The sequence below is a fragment of the Xiphophorus maculatus genome, chromosome 4 (assembly GCF_002775205.1).
Source record: "Xiphophorus maculatus strain JP 163 A chromosome 4, X_maculatus-5.0-male, whole genome shotgun sequence".
In the NCBI taxonomy this organism is placed as follows: Eukaryota; Metazoa; Chordata; class Actinopteri; order Cyprinodontiformes; family Poeciliidae; genus Xiphophorus; species Xiphophorus maculatus.
The window spans coordinates 34,701,766-34,721,680 of NC_036446.1; the positions used below are offsets into that span (position 1 = coordinate 34,701,766).

General features: G+C 40.2%; 1 protein-coding gene across 1 annotated transcript in view; it reads left to right on the forward strand.

Annotated features, from left to right (window-relative positions):
* Window positions 1-19,915, forward strand: part of LOC102234020 (CUGBP Elav-like family member 1) — an 86,403-nt gene that overhangs the window by 12,673 nt on the left and 53,815 nt on the right. The window contains exons 3-4 of the mRNA XM_023332729.1: window positions 12,229-12,277; window positions 19,534-19,668. Coding sequence (XP_023188497.1) covers window positions 12,229-12,277; window positions 19,534-19,668 — 184 coding nt within the window. The remainder of the gene's footprint in view (window positions 1-12,228; window positions 12,278-19,533; window positions 19,669-19,915) is intronic.

Sequence of the window (19,915 nt, forward strand, 5' to 3'; positions counted from 1 at the left end):
TGCTACTTTTGCTTCAGTTGTCCATTTTAGCAAATTCTTTTGGTTTTGATGACCTGGTTCTTTCATGAGTTCTCTGAGTGGTGCTGTTTTTTCTGCATAACTTTCAATCCAATTAGCATTGAAACCTGTCATGCCCAGGAATGTCATCATTTCTCCAACTGTTCGTGGGCATGGAGCTTTGCTGATACCCTCTAATTGAGAAGGTGATATGCTGTCATATCACCTTCTCAATTCTGGCGACATAAGATGCTGGATTCTCTGAGTCACCGATTGGTTCCCTGTCAGGTCTAAATACCTATTAAGGACACATTAAACAAACACAGGAAAGACAAGAGAGTTAGATTCTTTGTACTCGCGAGGAGAACGGACAGAAATGTGTTTACAGTTACAAATCTCCAACCGCTCTGAAACACATTTGTCTCCTCCTCGCTTTTATTGCTTTTAGGAACCCTCTCACACTGAGCGCTGCAACTCTCAAAGGGCGGGGAAAACAATTCATCACATGGTTGCAGCGCTAATAACATTCACTATCTAGACACATGTTATCTACACTCTAAATCCTTCTTGCTCCAGGCACGGCGTCGAATAGGACACGTTGTATAGCTTCAAAGCAACGGCTTTGTAGCACAGAGAAGAACAGAGCAGAGTTTATTGCAGGACTGTAAAACTCTGCTGGGAGCAACTAACACCTCCATCTCCCAGGGAGTCCTGCAGGGTAACAAATACTGAGAATATCTGTCACCTCTCTCTCCCAAGGAGGCCTTAGGAAGGAATCAAAGTTCTTTAACACACAGAAACATTACTTATACTAAGAGTAAAAGAGAAAAAGCATATAAGTAAACATTATCTAAATGTAACTACAAGGCTACATAATACAACGAATATTTGATAATACTAGTAATACAATTTACCCAACATTCCCCTTTCAAGGGAGTATTCCCTTCTGAGAGTTGTCTACCCAGGTATTCTACCTGTGTCTGACAATACCGTAGTTTCTCTTTGGAGGCTTTGTATCCCCCTTCAGCCAGTCTTTCAAGGACTTTTATCGAATCGTGATGGCAATCATCCAATGTAGGTGACGCGATTAGAATGTCGTCAACAAATTGAAGCAATGTGCTTTTTATTTCCAATCCTTCTAGGTCCTGCCTAAGAGCTTGATTAAACACATATGGACTGTGTTTGAAACCTTGTGGTAATCGAGTGTAGCTGTACTTCTTACCTCTGTAAGTGAAAGCAAATAGGTATTGAGATTGTTCCGCTAGAGGAATAGTAAAAAATGCTGAACACAGATCAATTACTGTGAAAAATTTTGCTTCAGCAGGAATTGCAGTTAAAAGTGTGTGGGGCTTGGGCATTTCTGCCAAAGATCTATCTTCCACCAAGTCGTTTATTGTGTGAAGATCATGTACTAGGCGATACTTTGACTTATCTGCTTTTAAAACCAGACAAATTGGAGTATTGCATGGACTTTCAATTTCCACCAACACTCCTGCTTTTAATAATCCTTCAATAGTTTTGCTGATTCCTTCTTCTGCTTCAGTTTTTAATGGATATTGAGGACATTTTTGAGGACAAGTTTAACATTTGGTTTCAGTTCTACCTTAAATGGGTTGGCTGATTTTACCAGGCCTACATCTGTTTCATGTTTTGACCATACTGGTTCAGGAACTTGCCTCAACATGTCATGCATTAACGGATTTTCATCCAACTCATCTTTTTCTTCTGTTTGTTCTGTGTCATTAATTGGTACAGTTACCACCTGTGGTTTTGCTGTCATAGAAGTTTCACTTATTATTTTAATCATTGTTGCATCCTCTGATTGAAAAATTAATGGGCTTTCTGTTTGTTCCCATTTAATCTGTGTCGCAGTTTTCATCATTGGTCCAAGGTCTTTGGCATGAAAGTTTTTATTTACAAACAATGTTATGTGTGATACAGATTCTGCAACATTGTACCATTGAGAAACGAAATCATTCATCTCTACATTGAGAGCTGCTCCTTGTCTCCCAACGACAATGTATTGGGACACAAGGTTCACTGCTTCACCTTGCGTTTCTTTGTCCCATTGTTCTTCAAACTCTGTGCTTTTTGAAATGTCATAGTACATTGTGCAATGATAATCTAGAAATGTTTTTTTAGCTTCGGGAATTTGTATTTGAATGTATTGACCCCATTTAGAAATTACTTCTTCAATTGAGTTATTAATGTCTCCTAGCCAATGCACTTTAGCTTCATTTTGTTGCATGTACATTTGAAGATCCACACCTTCTTTTTCAACATACACCCCCTGAGGAGAACACCAAATTTTTATTTTTAATTTGCATAGAGCATCTCTTCCCAACAGATTAATTGGTGTTTGATCAGATACCAAAATTGGTATTTTTATTTCATTGTCATTTGTTACAAGTTGAACAGCAGCTGTCATTTGGATTAATTGTCTTGTTCCCAAGAACCCTACTGTTGATACAAATTTATCAGACATGGGGAGATGCGTTGCATAATATGGACTCACACAAGTGTAAGCTGCTCCTGTATCGACCAACATTGGAGTTTCTCTGTTTTCAATTTGAATTTTCAATATTGGTTCATCGTCCGCACCTGTGGTTAGAATTGGGTATTGATTTTCTCCCCTAGGGTCCTCTGGGCATCCCTAGTATCCAAAATTTGGTGGATTGTATTGAGTTGGTGAATTTTGTTGAACTGGTAAATCATATTGGACTTCTTGTGAGTCGTATGGAGTTCCCTGTTGGTTATAAGGAACTGCTTGGTGATTGTATAGAGCTGTCGGTGGACCTGGTCTGGCTCTACCATGCGGCCGTCTTCGGAATGAGTTGTCACCATTTCGACATTGGTCAGCGCGATGTCCAAAAACACCACATGTCCAGCATGCTCCGGGTGCTCTGGTTGGACCGCCTCGTCCTCTGTTAGTCCATGAGGGGTTTCTTTGCTGTCTTCCTGGAGGCACAAATGGACGTGAGTTCCATGGTTGTGGGTAAACATTCACCACTGGTTGAGAAGGTTGAGTTATTTGTGGAGCTGGAGTATACATCTGTGGAGCTGTACTCACTACGTTCGGAAGGTTGGCTACATTCGGGCTAGGATGTTGGTTCCCCTCACCACTGCAGCTTGAATCTTTGTCTTGCTTCTACTTTGAAGTTCTCCAAGTTGCAGTTGAGCCAGTTTCCTTTGAATGTTTTTTTCTTGGTTAGTGAGTTTTTGTCCATCTCTTCTGTATTTTTCTATTGCATGCACCACATGGTCACGAAATTCCTTGTGCGGCATTGACATCAGCGCCACCACTTCTTCAAGTTTGGTGCGCACTGGTAATGGCATCACATCCACTATTGATTGCCGAAACACAGCTGCAGTCATTGGAAATTCCTCAACACCAGACTCCATGTCCTCCTTCCACCTTCTCAACTGTCTGGCGACATAAGATGCTGGATTCTCCACGTCACTGATTGGTTCCCCTTTCAAGGTCATGGGGTCCAATTTAATAGGAAATTCTGCCCTCAAGGCAGCCCAGATTGCCGTCCGGCATATATTAAATTCAATTCCATCTGCTCGTTTTAGCAGCATCCATGGGTGGTTTTTCAAAACGTTCTGCATGGTGGCAGTTCCGAGAACTTTTGCAAAAATTGCTTTGATGTCTCCCAGTGCCAAGCTTTTGCCAACTGTCTCTTCTTCTAGTACTCTTATCCATTTTCCTGCGCCGTCATGAATGTCTGGCAGCCGCGAGACTAACCCGATCAAATGGTCCATCGAGGCAAATGGTATGTATTGAGCAACGTCTCCTTTTAATATGATTGGTAATTGTTTTGAGGGGTCGTAACGATCAGGTTTGCATATGTCAGGTCTGGATCTCAAATTGTATTCTTTTCGTTTTGGGGCCATGTGTTGAATTTTATCAGGTGTGCTCGTACATAGACCATCTATTGCGTCTTGGTCATTTTCGCATCCATGCTCCTGTTCAACTAATCATGCAAGGCTTTCATCAATTTCCATTTCCACTTCCTGTATCAGCGTCTGATTGTTATCACTTTGCAAATCAATGCCTTTGTGGTCTAAGCTTAACCAATAAGCATCTCCGCTTCTGCGACTTCCTGCATGACCAGCGTAGCAGTCAAGAATTTTATTATTTCCAACTGTCCGCGTTGTGGAGCATCCAACATTAGTGGTTTGAATTCCGTTTGGAATTGGTGGCATTGATGTAGAATATCTGCCAGCTGGCTTGTAGCCATCTGCATTTGCGTGTGATGTTGATGATTGCATACTTTTTGCATGCTTATTAATTATGCTATAGTTTCGTCGAGGTGGACCTTCATCTTCCGGTGAGCTTGAGCTCGTCTGTGGTGCACCTCTGGGTGGAACTGGTGTTTGAACTACTGTTGGCAGTGCTGCATGCACTGTAGATGATGTATCTGATTGAGCTTCCGGCTCTTTATTTTGAGGTGATTCAACATTACTTTGTCTAGAATTCATTAGTTGGTCATCAGTCCTGTATCCAAAATCACCTGTAATGTTCAGGACTCCTTTCAGGGCTGGATACAACCCTACAGGATTCATTTCGTCATCTTTGGGTTTTTCATAATTATTTTTGAACTCAATGAGCTCCTGCTTTAAGTTCTTCCTGTATTTTTCACCTTCTTCCTTGAATAGTTGTAAAATGTTCAATTCTAATTCTCTTTTAGCTTGTTTTTTCTCACCTTTATTTTTTGCTTTGTAGTCAGTGATTCTCGTTTCCATTTGTTCGCAAAGGGATAAGTCAAAGCTCCCATTTTCCGGTCACGGTGATGGAAGTCCTTTTGTTCACTTCTGCCATTTCTTGGAAATTTTAGGAATTTGAGTAGCATATTCTGGATTTTTTGAACCAACGATCACAGTCGGTATGTTACTCATCTTGTGTGTTTAAGCAGTTGTTTCACTTTTTGAAATTCAGTTTAAGTTTTTCTGTCAGTTGCAGTTTTCTTATTATTCAGCTTTTATTTTTGAAGTTAGTTAAAAATAAATTGATTATTTTAGTTATTTGTGCTTGCTGTATTTGTTCCTTGTAGTATTGTTTGTTTATTGTTGCTAAATATTGCTAAATATGTTATGTATTCTTCAATAGATATAGCACTTTAGCAAGTTTCATGCAGTTATTCAACTCTATTTACAGTAAAATATACATTTAAAGATGTTCAACATAGTTCAGTGTCACAGAAACTATGATTATTTGTATTAAAGTCTGTATTATTTGAGTTGATTTAAGGCCTATGCTTTAAACTTCTTCTGTATTAGAACAAATAGAAGAGAGAAGAAAAAGAGGAAAGAACCTCACTGCTCACGCTGCAGTCTGAGATGACCCAAAGGTGGGGGCTGGTTGTTGACGTAATAGGAAGTGGGCTGTCTTACTGCTATGAACTACAACTGGGCGTACCCGTCTCAGATCACGAAATATCTGGACCTGTGACATGTGTTGAAACAAGAGAGGGAGAAACAGAAAGACAGAAAGGGCGGGAGGGATGCGAGACCGACAGGGAGGGGTAGGTGGACAGAGAGAGAGAGAGAGACAGAGCAGGGAGAGCGGGGTAAAAAGGGTGGGAGGGAATGTTCGTGTGCTATTTTCTTTTCCTTTCCAGTGCACTTTATGTTTCTGAATCAAGGCAGCAGATATGGCTATATTTTCCTATCTTTATTACACAAATTACGAACAGTATAGAACAATTGCAGACAAAATTAAAGACCAAATTTTAACTCTTAAGCAGAGAGTCACGCTTCAACGTCACTTCGAAAGCAATCAGTCATTTTAATAAGCCAAAACATGCACATTTCAAAGTTTACAGTAAATACAGAGCATGCCGTTTGAATACTTACACAGCAGACACATACACGTTCATTCCCAGTTATTCAGCATTTGTCTCAGCACATTCATTCCATTTATCTTTCTTCCTAATATTGCTCTTTTCTCCACTTTCTGTGAAATTTCCTCCCCAGGGATTCTAATATATATATAACTTATTGACTATTATATTTATAAAAATATAAATTTAGTTGGCTACTGATTTAACTAGCCATTGGTCAATTTTAATGTGTGCACACTATAGAATATTCTTATGTTAGGACCACAATTATTCAACCAAGGCACAAATTAACTCCAACTCCTCTTCCAGAGATCTCAGACAAAGAAATTAAAGAAACACACACTGCAGTTTAATTCACATAAATATTCTTTAAAAAAAACTCAATTTCCTAAACTTTGAGACTTCTCAGAGCTTGTCTCAGACTTGTTTCAGGCCCCTTATTTCTAACTGAAAGATTTCTTCTCTAATCAGCAGAAATTAAGGATTTGGATCACGGCCCGCCCGGTCGGATTACATGGTCCATTGACCTTTAAACTTTATTCTTAGCGCTTTACATCAACTATATAGAGATCTCAATCTCTGCGCTACTTCTTTTTCAACAACTTAAGAGATCGCAATCTCTGCTTTTTCCTTTATTCATATATCTCAGGCCACACCAGGAAATCTGTTGGAGAGGTTCTTTGCTTTCACCCGGGGAAGTTTGGAATCACCTCCTGACCTGCTTATAGAGATCGCAATCTCTCTTTGTGGATTCAGCTGGTTTAATGTTCATGTTAAAGTTCATGGCCTGTCGCCACATTAAACAAATCGTGCTATATATTTATAGTCAGTTCAATGAAGGTGTTTGTTCAGAACTACCCAGATTGACTGATATAAGGTAATTTATAGATGGAAAAAAAAATTCCTGTGTTACCATCGCCAAACAGGGCGAGAACCAGACTGACAAGTGCTTATTTTTCCGAGCTGAGAGTTCAAATTTAGATGATAACTATGAGACATCAGAAGTTTTAGCAGCTCGATGTTTGCGCAAAGATGACAACCCGTCTGTGACACGCAGCAAAGAACTTCATCTCATTTTTAGCACTTCAGACCGTAGCAGATAGGCAACCGTTCTGTAATTAAGAAACAAAGAGATATAAAGCTTACCCCTCTGAGATTTTTGGGCCCAGACGGCTACCTGTCCACGTTGGTCTGGAGCGAGACCCTTCTGTTCCTCTTGTCCTTTTTTGTTGTTCAAATCAAACGTCGGGGTCACCATTTGTAGGATCGGAAAAGGTCTTAAACTCTTAATTATATTTATAGGTAAGAAATAATACTCAGAGACGAGTCCTTTAACTGCAGGCCACGGCGGGTGGAGATTTATTACACTGTTCCACAAATCATCTTACAGTACAAAGTCAAATCTCAAAAATCTCCCCAAAATCTCACTGTATTTTTAGAGTCAGTCTGTTTTATAGAATCTCATTTTCATTGGTGTAAGTTGGTAAGTTTTGACCAATAGCATTACTGCCCGTGTTTGACATGCAATAATGACTGCACGTCATTACTGCATTATGGCAGATGCTGGATGGCAGACCATCCAGCATCTGCCATTTGACCGCTGTAAGCATCCTCTGCTTTACACAACTCTCGATTAATCCCCACACAAGGATTCAAACCCTGGAACCCAATGAGGGGGACACATCTTCATCAGTAAGAGCTCCAGTAATAACACATTCATCATCAGTGACTCTGTTGCTCGCTGTGTTTCCAGTGTTCCCGCTTCCAGACTTCCCAACAAAGATCCACATTTACTATTCATTGATTGTTCAGTAAACTTTATTATTTTTTTCCTACTGCCTCCTGGGAATATTCTGCAGGTGGTGTTAAGGAGGAAACTTATTAGGTTAGCTTAAATTTTGGAAAAAGCATGGCTCTCCTTTTCCTCCTGTTAGCCGGGTCCCGAGCAGATGTCGTCACAGCTGGCAAGGAGACGGCGAGGCACAATGACGTCACAGATCACAGAGTTTAATTCAGACAAAAGCAATCGACAACAAAGCTGCAGAGATACAGAGATATACATTTTATACAGACAAGGGGAAACAAACAACACGAAACACAAGACAGACAAAAGGGCGCCCAACGTGGAGAAAAGATGGAAAAAACTCTCAGACTCTCCGGTGTTGACCTGAAATTTTAACTAAAGAGGCGTTTCCCTATTTAATATATGCAAAGAAGGCGGTCTGTTGTTCGACCACTCAGCGACCTGTTACAGCCCCCCAGAGAACCCCGGAAACTCCCCTCATTACAGCTCAGATGTCTGGTTTTTATCTAAGTAAGAGGGCGGACCACTTCGTGCCCATCGCTGCCTGATACGGGCAGATCCCTGACGCCAAACGTCCTAAGATGAGATTTCACAGACACCTCCGTACTCCCCACTCCCATTGGAATGCAAATTTTATTGCTCTGGTGTGTCAGCGGGGGAGGAAAAAACCCTGCTTCGGCCTGCTTCTTCAGCTGAATTCCCAAATGCTCAACAGAAAACTGTTCCAAATAAGAGCATTGTATATAACTGTTACACATGTCATAGATTAACTGTATTAAACACCAGAAAATAATAATTTACCTTTACAGTGGGCAAAAACCATGACAGTTTCCCTTTCGCAAGAAATTCTGTTTTTTTGGTGTGTGTACCTCAACAAACATCATACATTTGCTGGGTAATTTTTGTTTTTCATTTTGTCCTTTTGTTTGATTGAAACCTTTTCTTCCAGTTCTTTTGGTCACTGCATGTACTTCCTGGTTATCGTTAGCCTTGGCTTTTAGCAGCAGCTGCACTAACTTGTGGGAGCGGGCTATGCCAATAGCTTTGTCTTGCGTTAGCTCTTGGCTTTGGTACAGTAACTTTTCTCATACCTTTGGTAAGTTTGTGGCTAAAACAATGCAGCCCCATACCATTTTGTCACTATTGGTATAACCACATTCTTTGGCTCTGTCCCAATACTACTCAGTTTTGAGATAATATACCCTTTTCTTCGAAGTGGACCCAGTCGAAGTGCACATAAGTGCTCGAGGGTGCAGATCACAAGCATGCAAAATTTTGACAATTGGGACAGTACACCCCTGTGCCATAACTTTGACATCTATAATGGTGGAACTGGTCACTGTTCCACCAGGAAGACCTTTTGCAGAAGGGCTTCCTGTAATGACCTTCTGCAAAAGAAGCTGCTAAAAAATACAACTACAACAAAAAATATCTACTTTTAAATGTAGAGTAAAGGTATTTAATCACACATGCTCAGTAGAGTGAAACAAAAATTAATTCAATACTTTATATTTGAAAACTGTCTTCTTATTTTTGCAACAGACACAGCTTGCTTTGAACTTGCCCTAATTTCCAAGATGACAAAAAATCACTTATTAAAATGTACCAACTTTGAATTTAACATTCTTAAAGGTAATTCCCACTGCAATTTGACTAATTAGAGACATGACTAACATTCAGCTGTTACTAAAAGAAAAGCATCTCTTTTGTGACGAAAAGTTAGTTTGGTATAAAGTGGAGCTAATCTGCTAACAAAGATCAAGTAAAGGACAAACAGTACATATAAAAAAATAGAAAAAAAGGTTTGATGCTTCATTGTAAAAAATAAAAAGACTAGTGCAGTGGTTCCCAAAGATTTTCTGGGCCCCACTATGGTTTACAATAAAAGCCCCCTCAAAAAAGAAAAAAACAAAACAGGGCACACACATCGTTCAACCAGACATAAACCTAGACACATACTTTTGTCATGTTTGGTTCACCTGACTGGTGCAGGACAATTACAAATGCAAACATAGTCTATGGTAAGTCCAAAGTTTATTTAATAGCAGCTGGGACGGACAGGTGAACTGACGACAAGAGGTGAGGACCGGTCGCCGATTCGCTCTGGCGGGGAAAGATGAGTTACTGACAAGTTGACTAGATGGGAGATCTATGTGCAACAGAAAGGAGGCAGATCTTATTGTTGGTGGAGATGAGGTGATCCTGGGGGTTGGGGGATATATCCACTGAGGCAGAGATCGGCTACCAGCAGGTGAGTAGCAACGAGGACTCTCCGAATGCTGTCTTCAGGCTTAGGGAGCGAGGGACCGTTGGAGGGTGGAAAGGCAGGTGAGCTGATGAGTGGAGGTCCAGGGCAAATGGATCAGTGGGGGATCAGGAAGCGATGGTGGGCAGATCGGAAGGAGCCAGGCAGAAACAGAAAGCTGCTATCAGCATGCAGTTGATGGAACGCCTCTGGGGGGGGGGGGGGAAACAGTGAAGGCTCGAATCACGCCAGGAACGAGGACTCTGGGGGAAAAAAACGGACAGGTACAAAGTTAGAAGAATGACTGGGACTCGGTAATATCTATTACTAGGTAGCTCAGGTTACCATTAGGTACGATAGAACCATCTAGCATTTGCCACCAGAATCCAGCTCCTATTTAATCGCTCCTCCTCATATGTTGATGAGCTGCAGCTGGCTACACCTGCCTGACACACCCTGCAGGAGAAAAGGTAGGAAACACACACACTCACAGCTCAGTGGATATGACAATTTTGTTTTTAAACTCCACTGAAGTTTATTTCACACTTCAGGTTGCAACAAAACAAACTACAAACCATCTTTACAGTGAAACACTTTGTGTAACTGTTTTTTTTGTCATTCATCCATACCGCATCCTCCCCTTATCCCCCCCTCCGCAATGCCACGGCGACCCCCCTAGGAGGCGTGCCCCACACTCTGGGAACCACTGGACTAGTGGAACTAAAATATGCTTCTTAAAAGAAACTGAATGGTTGTGATTTTATGCACCAAAAATGTTACAAGAAATCATAAAGAACACTATGACATCAATTTTCTTCCTCTGTAGCCTGAGAAGAAAACATTTATTTAAAAATCATGATGATATCTCTGAGGAAGATAAGAACCAAATGTCCTTCTTTTCCACTCCCACAAAATATTAAGATATTAATTTTACAATAATGTATGAAGCTCTTCCTGTAATGACCTTCTGCAAAAGAAGTTAAAAATAAATATTCATTTATGTGGGTTTTGTGACTGAGGTTTTGAGACAGTACACCATTTTTTTCAATTGCAACTTTATTAATGTTTTTAGAAAGATTTTAAAAATTGTATATTCTACAAAAAATCTATTCTATCTTTAAGTTTTAATATAATAAAATATCGTCTTCTAACAGGGGATGAAGAGTTAAACAATGACATTAACGATTAAATCCTCTGCCTGAATAAATTTTATTTAGGGGAGAGCTAAATAATTTGTGACGATGCAACATCATAAATAAGTAAATAGCTTAAGATGTTAAAAATGCAAGGCATGTTTTAAATGGATTTTGTTTTACTTTCCTTACAGTTAGTTTGACTATTCTTTATTATTTCTTCTTATTTTCTACTCAGTTTATCACATCAAACTTTTTAGTTACTAATGTGTGCCTCGTCATTCTTTTCTATTTGAATTTTCAATGAAGATGAAAAAAAAAAACCAACAACATATTGACATAATTCCGCCTTTTAACTCAAAACAACACATGCAACAATGAATTATGGGTAAGAAACTTCGCAGAGGTTCGCCTGGATGCGGACTTAGCAGAAGGGTGGAAATAGGACCCAAAATGGGTGGGGTGAGGCCAGATGTAGAGAATTTGGGACACACATGTTGGAGGTTGAACACACATTTGAAGGACAAAAAGGTGAATGGGTGCACGTGCTAGTAAGGGACTACTACCTAAGAGTTTGAGCTCAGTGACAAACTGTTCAAATGATTCACCATTACTCTGCATCTTCTGGTGGAACTTGTATCTGGTGAAGATTGAGTTAGCTTTAGGCATGAGGTATGCTGTGAAGCCATCATACTAGGTTTTGAGCAACTTAGATTTGTTCGCCGACATGGTCCAGGTGTTGCTTATGTCTCTGCCTTTATCTAACTTTATTTCTGTTCATTGGTTTTGTGTTCGAACAGTCCCTTAAATATTAGCTCTGCATGCTCCGTCCATGAAATTGGAACACCAAAAGCCTCCATCTTCTTTCTTTCAGACAATACATACTACCCTTTCAGCATTGTACCTGGGTTTGCAAGCTACTCTGACACTATGTCGATTTTAATAAATCCACTTGTATGTCTGGCGATGTGAGTTTTTAGTCTATTTTAACTTCATCACAATAAATACACTGGCAGCTAAAAACACAGTCAATGTCCCCAACTTGTAGTGGTAAATTCGGTTTCAGTAATTGCGTATTTCAAAAATAAGAGTCCCATTAATACAGTTAGAAAATATTAGACTTTGGATATCTAGAAAAAGCACTGAAGAAGATAAACTTGCAAATCACTGTGATGAGCAGTTTGTAATTTCTCACTGTTTTAGATGCATCACCCAATCCAGATGAAGCCAGCAGACAGTGAAAAAAGCAACGGTGAGTCATGTCAACTTTATTTATATAGCGCCTTTCATCAACAAGGCAGTTTAAAGTGTTTAATTTGATAAAAACATACAGTAACCAATTATGAAATAAGCAACAAACATTACATTTCATCAAATGTCATAATCAAAAATAATCACTACCAAATATACATCAAATACATTAATCAATGTTTCTGTTATTATTAATCAAAGCCAACTCCAAATAGGTTTTTTTTTTTAGGGTTTCAGCTGTTTTGCAATTTTCGGGAAGTTTGATCTGCATTGGTGAAGCATGAAAACTGAATTTCCCAGTTGCCCAAGCCATAAACTAGGTCTATCTCCATCCATCTATCCATTTTCTTCTGCTCATCTGGAGTTGGGTTGCCTGGGTGGCAGCCTAAACAGGGAGGCCCAGACAATCACATGGGACAGCCCCTCTCTGGAAATCCCAAGGCATTCCCAGGGCAGCTGAGAAACATAGTCCATCCAGCGTGTCCTCCTCTGTGTTTCCTCCTGGTAGGATGTGCCAGGAAAGCATCCAGGAAGCATCCTAACTAGAAGCAGAGCAACATCTACTGGCTCCTCTTGACATGGTGGAACAGTGGCTTTACTCTGAGTCCCTACCGAATGACTGAGCTTATCTCAGTTAGTAGGGCTAAAGCAGGGTTAGGTTCTACAGTACTAACCCTGCTTTAGGGATAGTGCCCTAGTGTGGGTGTGTGGGTGACGCAAGCTTTGCTCCTGTTCATTGATTGGCCGTTGGCATAGTCTTTTGTCTTTAGAATCTATGCCATGTTGAATCGTCATAGATAGGGTTAGGCATAGATTCAACAAAGTACTGGAAACATTCCTCAAAGAGTCCATATTGACATAACAGCATCGTGCAGTTGCTGCAAATTTGTCTGCTGCACATCCATTATGCAAATCTCTCATTCTACCACATCCCAAAGGTGCTCTATTGGAGCTGGTGACTGTGGAGGCCATTTGAGCACAAAGAACTCATTGTCATGTTCAAGAAACCAGTCTGTGATGATTTGCGCTTTATGACATTTTCGCAATATCCTGCTGGAAGTAGCCATCAAAAGATGGGTTCACTGTGGTCATAAAGGGATGGACATGGTCAACAACAATACTCAGGTAGGCTGTGGTGTGGACACGATGCCCAGTTGGTACTAATGGACCCAAAGTCTTAAAGGAAAATATCCACCACACCATTGCACCACCACCACCATTCCTGCCTTGATATAAGGCAGGAGGGATATATGCTATCATTTTGTTGACACCAAATTCTGACCGTACCATCTGAATGTCACAGCAAAAATCAAGACTCCTGGTCTCGATTTCAGGTGATGTTTTTTCCAATCTTCTTGTGATGGACCAAGTTAAAAACAGGAGGAGTCACAGGACATATTAGAAAAATAGGGTTTTTATTTTTAACCCAAAGATTATAAATAAAAGATAAACTGAGCTCATAAAAGAGGTCAAAGAAACAAAACTGAACTCAGGCAAAAAATGTAAACAAACTGGCTGCACAAACAAACATAACTGACCTAACAAAGAAATGACACACAGGGGTTTATATACTGGCTGATCAGACCAATTAAGACGCAATAGGGGTAAATAAACAGAATACAATTACAAATAACACAAAAACAAATAACAGTACAGCTAAGTGTGGCTAAACTAAAGACCCAAAACTGAAAATCAAAAATATTAAACTTTAAATACTATTATTTACTTAAATACAAAACTTATCTAAACAAAGAAACTACAAATTCCCCCTGCCAGCAGGAACTAGTGGTGCAGTCCAATCAGCATTTGAGCCTGCTGAGCCCTGGCCCCCATCCTTTGTCTGGCAACTCCAAGGAAGGTAAGAACCGGCAGGAAAACAAGCAGAATTAGTCTTAGGCAAACAAAATTAACTTTAAGTTGATATAAATACATATGCTAACTAAATGTGCGTGCTAACAAATAGAACAAATGCATTCAAATCAACTAATAAATGTTTTTATTGAAACTAAAGTGTTGTCGTGTTTATATGAAAAAATAAACTGTGCATAAAAAAAGAGTTACCGACATCAGAGTGTGGCCATGGATTTGGCCATCACACTTCTGTTGTCCAATTTTGGTGAGTCAGTGAGAATTGTAGTCTCAGTTTCCTGTTCTTAGCTGACAGGTGTCATGAAGTGCGGGTGTAGTGAGAGGTGAGGCAGACGCAGCAGACCCAGGTTGAAGTAAATGAATGATTTTTAATGAGGAATGTCCAGCAACACAGTCCAAACAACGGGCAACACGGCCGAGCGGAAGCCATGCTCGACGCCGGTAGCAACCGTTAAAATGACTGGATAACACGGAGGACAAAACCCACATTAGACGACTGTAAGACAAGGACCCGACAGAGACGGAGAGACACGGTGACACTAAATATACATGGGGTAATTAGGGAACGAGAAACACCTGGGAGTAATCGAGGGGAGAACAGGACAACAAGGAGACACAGAGACACAGAAAACTCGAAATTAACACACAGAAAACACAGATCACGACAACAGGAGTGGCAACCGATGTGGTTTTCTGCTGGTGTGACCCATCCCCCTCAAGATTTGACATGTTGTGCGTTCAGAGATGCTCTTCTACATACCTCGGTTGTAACAAGTGGTTATTTGAGTTACTGTTGCTCTTCTATCAGCTTGAACCAGTCTAGCCATTCTCCTCTGACCTCTGGCATCAACAAGACATTTGTGCCCATAGAACTGCCACTCACTGGATATTTTCTGTTTTTTGGACCATTCTCTGTAAACCCTAGAGATGGTTGTGCATAAAAATCCTATTAGATCAGCAGTTTCTGAAATGCTCAGACGAGCCTGTCTGGCACCAACTACCATGCCACGTTCAAAGTCACTTAAATCACCTTTTTTCCCCATTCTAACACTCAGTTTGAACTGCACCAGACTGTCTTGGCCATGTCCACATGACTAAATGCATTGAGTTGCTGCCATATCATTGGCTGATTTGACATTCACGTTAATGAGTTGGACAGATGTACCTAATAAAGTGGCCAATGAGTGTATGTGTTCACTTTTAAATGCATTCATTGGTAGTCTACATTGTCAAGGGTCAATGAAATACATATAGAGTATAACATAATATAAAGTCATTTTCACTCTGTCTAAAGCTCCTCACATTTTTGGGAGGATTGTATTAGGACTTTGAAACCATGCAAACTACAGTGTGTACAATAATGTGTAGAGTGAATATAAAAAAGATCACTTGAATATAAAAAAGATAACCCTGTTCATTGAGAGCACAGCAGGATTCATTTTTCTTTTGTTTACCTCAACTCTTCTCTATGGAGATACAGAGGCAGAGCCAGAAAGGGATCTCAGGGGGCACTGCCCCCCCCACCCTCCCGATATCTGATTGGCTCACCCCAATAACTGACATGTAACAGCACCAGGTCATTCCTATACAGTATCTGGAATCGTGGAAAGCCACCCTAATATACAAAGAAGAAAAACAATAATAAATATATGAGAAGAAATTAAAATTGACAAATTTACAGCATTTTTACAAATTTACAGCATACTGTCCCGTTTATTTGTTAACATGTTTGTTTTCGATGGGTGCAAAATGCACCGATTAAAATCCAAGCAATAACGTGACTTACCAATTCTGTGTTTTTGTTACTCCCACCACCCGCTCCCCACTTTTCACTCGCTCGCAGCGCTACAAGACATGCACAGTGGTTTTCTTTGAGTGGCAGGAGATGTCTGTCTAATTGTCAGTAATAGAATTGCGCTGCATAAATCATAAGAAATCCGATGCAACAACTCAGAGGCGGAAGACAGAGCTCCGCGGAACACAAGTAATAACCCGGCTGGAACACGGTGCACTAAATAATAAAATATAATTTAAAATATAATGTAACGAAGCTTCAAGGCAGATAAATTTTCCTCAAGGAATTTTAATAATCGAGGTACTCGAATCACTCGAGGAATAGTTTCAACCATAATCTAGATATTTTTATGGGTGTGTGAATCTTTCAGATCTTGGTCTTGACTTGGTCTCGGACCCTAAAAGTCTTGGTCTTGTCTCGGGGTAGGTGGTCTTGACTACAACACTACCCGCACTAACTCCTCTATGCGGGAGAAAAATCCAGCAGAAGCGGATCAGCTGTGCTAGACGCTTCAAAGCCTTGCGATCCGCAATGTTCTCTGCACATAAAGTTGAAACTGTTAGTGTACTAAGTGGTCAGATCTGCGTTATTAGTCTGGATATGAAACCAGCACACTGCTCTCTGTACTTAGCTAAACTGTCAAGACGAGAATCGGGGAGGGTCCAACATATTGTTAGTTAACTTCTTACGGCGTTAGGTTTACATCATATATTTGCCGCTTGTCATTTGAGATGTGTGATGAATTGGAGCTTAACAGTAGAGCTGTGTGAGCATTTATTGTGCAGTGCATTGCACTTGTTGCTGTCTAAAGGACATCTGCACTTTGATTTCTTTCCTTCCTCAACTGAGTCAACTGGCTTCTCCTCTATTTAAGCTACCATAAGTAGAACAGCACAATTTGATTGTGCATTCTATTTTGGTTTTCTCTATGTACTGTACTGCAGGCTTATTAAATGCACCAGAAGCCCAAGCCACCATCAGGTAAATAATTCTGGTCCCCATCAAAGCAGATTTCGGGATCTAAATTCTAGCGAAAAGTGCATCTTCAAAAGCATTTGAAGACTAACCAGTATGTACTGCTCCATATGTGATTTGTTAAAACAGGCAGAGAAGAACAGCCAGCTTGTTCTAAATAAAATAAAAAAATTGTCTACAAAACTTACTGTGTGGAATATAAGGACCAACTTGTTTAATTGGTATCTGTATCAACAGGTACCTAGAGAGTTAGGTATATACAGTTTAACAGAAGGAATGCTTGGTCTTGTACTGGTACTGGAGAGTGCCCCTCCTGTAGACTCCCTTGTCCTGCTGGGGGGGCTTCAATGCTCACATGGGCAAAGACTGTGAGACCTGGAGGGGCATAGTTGGGAGGACGGCTTTCCTCATCTGAACTCGAGTGGTGTTCTGATGCTGGACTTTTGTGCTCGTCATGGATTGTCCATAACAAACACCATGCTCAAGCATAAGGGTGTCTATATGTGCACTTTTCACCAGGACAACCTAGGCCGCAGTTTCATCGGATCTGCGGCCACACATCTTGGACACTCGGGTGAAGAGAGGTGCAGAACTGTTCATGGACCACTACCTGGTGATGAGTTGGCTCCTGTGGTGGGGGAGGATGCTGGTCAGACCTGGCAAGCCCAAACGTATTGTGAGGGTCTGCTAGGAACGTCTGGCAGAGTTTCCTGTGAGACAAAGCTTTAACTCCCATTTCCGGGAGACCTTTGAACATGTTCCGGGGGAGGTGGGGAACATTGAGTCTGAGTGGATCATGTTCACGTTGAAAGGAGCCAGTTGAGGTGGCTCGGGCATCTGGTTAGGATGCCTCCTGGATGCCTCCCTGTTGAGGTGTTCCAGGCACCTGCCACACCCAGGACACGATGGAGGGGCTATGTTTCTCGGTGGGCTTGGGAGCCCCTTGGGATCAACCAGGAGGAGCTGACCCAAATAGCTGGGTACAGAAGTCCAGGCAGAACAGGTGAACAATGAGGCAAAGAACTCAGACACTGGTAGCAATGGAGACAACACATGACTGGAACAGTCTGCTGTGATGCAGAACCTGGACTCTGGGACTCTAACTATAAATAGAGTTCTATTTATAGTTTTCCAGACAATACTTTAACACACAAAAACACACACAAATTACTAAAGTTTTTTTGTACTGTTGTAACCATTAAACAATCTCCCCTTCAGTTCAACCATATAAGTGGAGACACATTGTTGATGTTACCATTATAAAATAATTTGCAATTAAGTATTGGCAAAGATCAATGTAAATTTCACAGGTGGTGCACAACGCTGTTGTTAGCAGCTGCTGAAAGTAACTAAAAAAGTTACTTTTAATGTAACTTAGTTACTTTCCAAATCAAATAATCAGTAATCCAAGTTACTTTTTTAATCAGTAATCCGATTAAAGTTACTTTTCAAAGTAACTATGCCATTACTGTGTATACAAAAAATTTTTTTAATCATTGAGGCATAGATAATTATAAGTAACTCGTGTAAATTAAGACAAAAGGAAATTATTTATACATGTAAAGACATAAAGCCATGGATAAAATGACACTTGTTTTCTTCAAGTTTATTGTTCATTTTTATGTTCTGTACAATAAATACAGTAGTTCATAACTGTTTAATTAGAGAACTGATATTTCGCCTTTTAGAAGAATAAATATCATATAGTAGAAATATTTTATTATCTCACAATGGGGGAAACTCCAGTTCAACAAAAGGAAAATGACAATCAAGATTCACATGAAGATAAAACATATAAAAACAAATTAATGGTAACAATCAAAATGCAACAAACTTCATGTTTCAAATGTCTTTCATGACTGTATGTAGGCAGCCAAAAAATACTGTAAAAACTGGACAGATATATCCACACATTGCTCACCAGAATGTGACACCGCTCTCTAGATGGTAGAGGTGTTAGCATGAGTCAGAGCACTGAAGCGGCCAACAGAAGCTTTCTATTCTCTCCACTACATCAACATAAACAACTCATTCATCATTGCTCCATTAACCTGCTGCTGAATATTGAAATTCAATGCATAGAAAAACCATTGTTCACTGCTTGCTTGTAGCTTCAGTGAGTTTCAAACTCACTCCATCACTTCTGTATTGCAGCGAGTTTGAAATTCTGCGCCCTTTGTTCTTCTTCTCTCTTTGCTGCTACGTCTGACCTCACCAATGGCCAGTCAATGAACAGGAACTAAGCTTGCGTCACCCATGCAAGTGAAGGGACTGAAAAAGCAGGGGCGGGTCTGGAAAAATGCAAGTGGAAACGCTTGTGATGCAGGCCGAGTAGAGTGGAGCCGGGTCCATTAGAGCCAGTGAAAAAAGGGCATTAGTGCCAACTGCCAATACCATTGCTGCAATGAAGTACAAGTCAATAAAAGCTTACTTCCTTACTTTCTGTGCTGTTTATGCATGCCTTATGGTCACCTCTAATTTATATTTACCTAGGTCTTTTAAAAAGTTGTTTAATCCACTAATTTGTGTTTTCTTACATTAGTACAATTTCTTGTCTTGAATTTTCATACTACATTTAGTGTGTCGCTTTTTAGATAATCTTTTATGCTTATATTCAGCAGTAGAGGACAGAAAACTTTTTATTGGAATGATCTCCAAGAAGTGCAATGAAAACGACATCCGACTGATGTTCTCTCCATATGGCCAGATAGAAGAATGTCGGATACTTCGAGGCCCTAATGGACTCAGCCGTGGTAAGAAATACTTATGCCTTGCTATTTAAAGGGACAGTATTATGTTTATATATATGAGAGAGCTTTACATCTTGTAATAATGTTAATGTTATTCCTTCAAAATCATACCTGGAGTGTTTGGCAACACTTTATTTGAAGGATTGTTCATAAGTCTGACATGACATTGTCATAAACATGAAGAAGTCTTCATGAATATTTATGACTATTGTCATTAAGTGTCATTTAGTAAATAACACTTTTAACACAA